The sequence below is a fragment of the Chinchilla lanigera genome, unplaced genomic scaffold (genome assembly GCF_000276665.1).
Source record: "Chinchilla lanigera isolate Chin_1 unplaced genomic scaffold, ChiLan1.0 scaffold00074, whole genome shotgun sequence".
Taxonomy (NCBI): Eukaryota; Metazoa; Chordata; class Mammalia; order Rodentia; family Chinchillidae; genus Chinchilla; species Chinchilla lanigera.
This window is the reverse complement of record NW_004955475.1, coordinates 5,187,769-5,189,836: the sequence shown is the minus strand read 5'-3', so window position 1 is coordinate 5,189,836 and position 2,068 is coordinate 5,187,769. Positions and strand designations below refer to the sequence as shown.

At 47.0% G+C, this 2,068-nt stretch overlaps 1 protein-coding gene across 14 annotated transcripts in view; it reads left to right on the top strand.

The window, feature by feature from the left end:
- The first annotated feature begins 761 nt into the window (after positions 1–761).
- Las1l (LAS1-like, ribosome biogenesis factor) overlaps positions 762–2,068 on the top strand; it is a 45,435-nt gene continuing 44,128 nt past the window's right edge. For 9 of the 14 annotated variants that reach the window (XM_013502841.1, XM_013502843.1, XM_013502842.1 and 6 more), the window contains exons 1-2: positions 763–1,093; positions 1,785–1,910. In XM_013502841.1, the coding sequence (XP_013358295.1) occupies positions 903–1,093; positions 1,785–1,910 (317 nt within the window). In that variant the 5' untranslated portion in view covers positions 763–902. Of the gene's footprint in view, positions 1,094–1,784; positions 1,911–2,068 lie in introns of all 14 variants that reach the window. The other 5 variants (XM_005401570.2, XM_013502844.1, XM_005401565.2 and 2 more) reach the window with 2 other exon arrangements.

Genomic DNA, 2,068 nt, shown 5'->3' with positions numbered 1-2,068 from the left:
CACTGTAAAACCCACATGGTACAGATTTAAAAAAAAAAAACTGTTAACTGTTAAACAAACAAAATATAACTTGAGGGGCAGAGACTTGTGCAAGATCACACAGTAGCCACACTCAAACCAAACTCTAGGTCCTTATAATCTCAAAACAATTGTCATTCCAGTCATTCAGGCTTCATATTACTGCAGAAACAAGATGGTATTAATTTAGAAAACAGGGCCCCTGAGGACTTGACAAGAAACCAGATTTTTCAAAAAGGCGACCTTAACTGTGTATTATTTTTTTTTTTCTTTTTTGATTTTTTTTTTTCGGTACCAGGAAGCGAATCCACGACCTCGCGCTTGCCAGGCAGGCGCTGTGCTGCTGAGCTAAATCCGCAGCCCCTTAACTGTGTATTACATATTTTCTATTTAGCCCTGCTTCAGTATCTAAAATGTTCTGACTCCTGGAAATAAAATCCTACCAAAAAGCGAAATTCCAGGAAGTCCACCGGCTGATCACAACTCCATAGTCGCCCGCCAAGGGGCGCAAAATATTTTCTTGCAGTCCAAACACACTCTTTCCGGTCTGCACAGAAGTTGGTCGGCAACCTAGAAATTCGCGGAACATAGGGGCTGCGCACTTGCAGCTGGTCGAGCTACTTTGGGAAAAGAACACTTCCGGGCCGCGAGGACGTAGTAACCATACGATAAGAACAGTCCCACGTTTCGATTGGTTACATTAGCGCTAGGAGGCGGGCTTGAGCCGGCGTCACTGTCTTCCATTGGCTATTGTCGCGGCGGCGGTTTGGAGTGAGGGTGGCACGTTGAGTGGAAGACTGTGTGGAAGGTCCTGGCCCAGAGCCTGGCAAGGATCCCATTTCTGGTGGAAATCCTGTGCTGGGTTAGGTCTGAGTTCTTGAGGGATGGATCGAGTATGGAGTGCATGGTACGGAAAGTGTATCAAAGAAAAAAGATCGACGCCACCATGGGCCCAGAGCATCGTGGTCGCCTGGCTCAGCAGGGCTGAATGGGACCAGGTGACGGTCTATCTGTTCTGTGATGACCATAAATTGCAGCGGTATGCGCTGAATCGCATCACGGTGTGGAGAAGCAGGTAAGGTGGAGGCGGGCTTAGACATTTCGCCTGTGTGCTGGTGTCTCTTCACCTCTTCCTTTGTGGAGTTCCTAAGAGGCCCTAGTCTCAGATCTTCGTCTAATTGCCCGGGGGAAAGACTCAGGCAAGCTTTTACAGGAATTCCGTTTGTGGATGAAAAGTAAGAGGTGTGTCTCAACAGTCCTCTTGTTAAATCTGAGGTCTGACCTTTACTTCCAAAAAAATAATGTTTCTGCTTTCTTGTAGAGGGTGCTGGAGGGCCTGAGTCGGGGTTTAACGAGTAGATTAACACTTTAAGGTGGATTTCTGATTCGAATTAGGGGGAGTGGGAGAAAGTCTAGTCCACCCCCAACATGTTTGAGTGGGGTGCCTTCGTCCAGTTAATGTTGGGTTAAGGACAGACAGACAAGGGATATGGGGTTTGAGGGTTTCAAGGTGTGTACACACAACTGTAGATTGACAGTCTACCGAATAGATGTTTTGTGTACACCCTAGTTAGCCTCTTACGCCCTGTATTAATAGTTGGATCTTATGGACATTACCTTGTCTCTGTTGCCTTTTTATTTGGTTTCTTCATGCACTCTTGAGACAGTATATAGTGGGAATGTCCCGCAGCAACCAAGATTGTGAGGTGGAAGGGATGAATCGGTATAAAGGACTTTTGTGATGGTGCTGGATTGTGGCCCTTTAGGTTAGGCAACGAACTCCCCCTGGCAGTGGCTTCTACTGCTGACCTGATACGCTGTAAGCTCATGGATGTAACTGGTGGCTTGGGCACTGATGAACTTAGACTGCTCTATGGCATGGCCTTGGTCAGGTAAGACCTGCATGGTGGGGGGGTGGCTTTGGGAACTGGAGTGTGGTAAGCATGTGATAAGCAAAGTGTAACTTCAGGTGGTATCTGAAGCAGAAAAGTCCTGACAGTCTCTGAGTGTGAGTCAGCCTGTGATTTGTTGAATTAACAGCTTTTGGTAC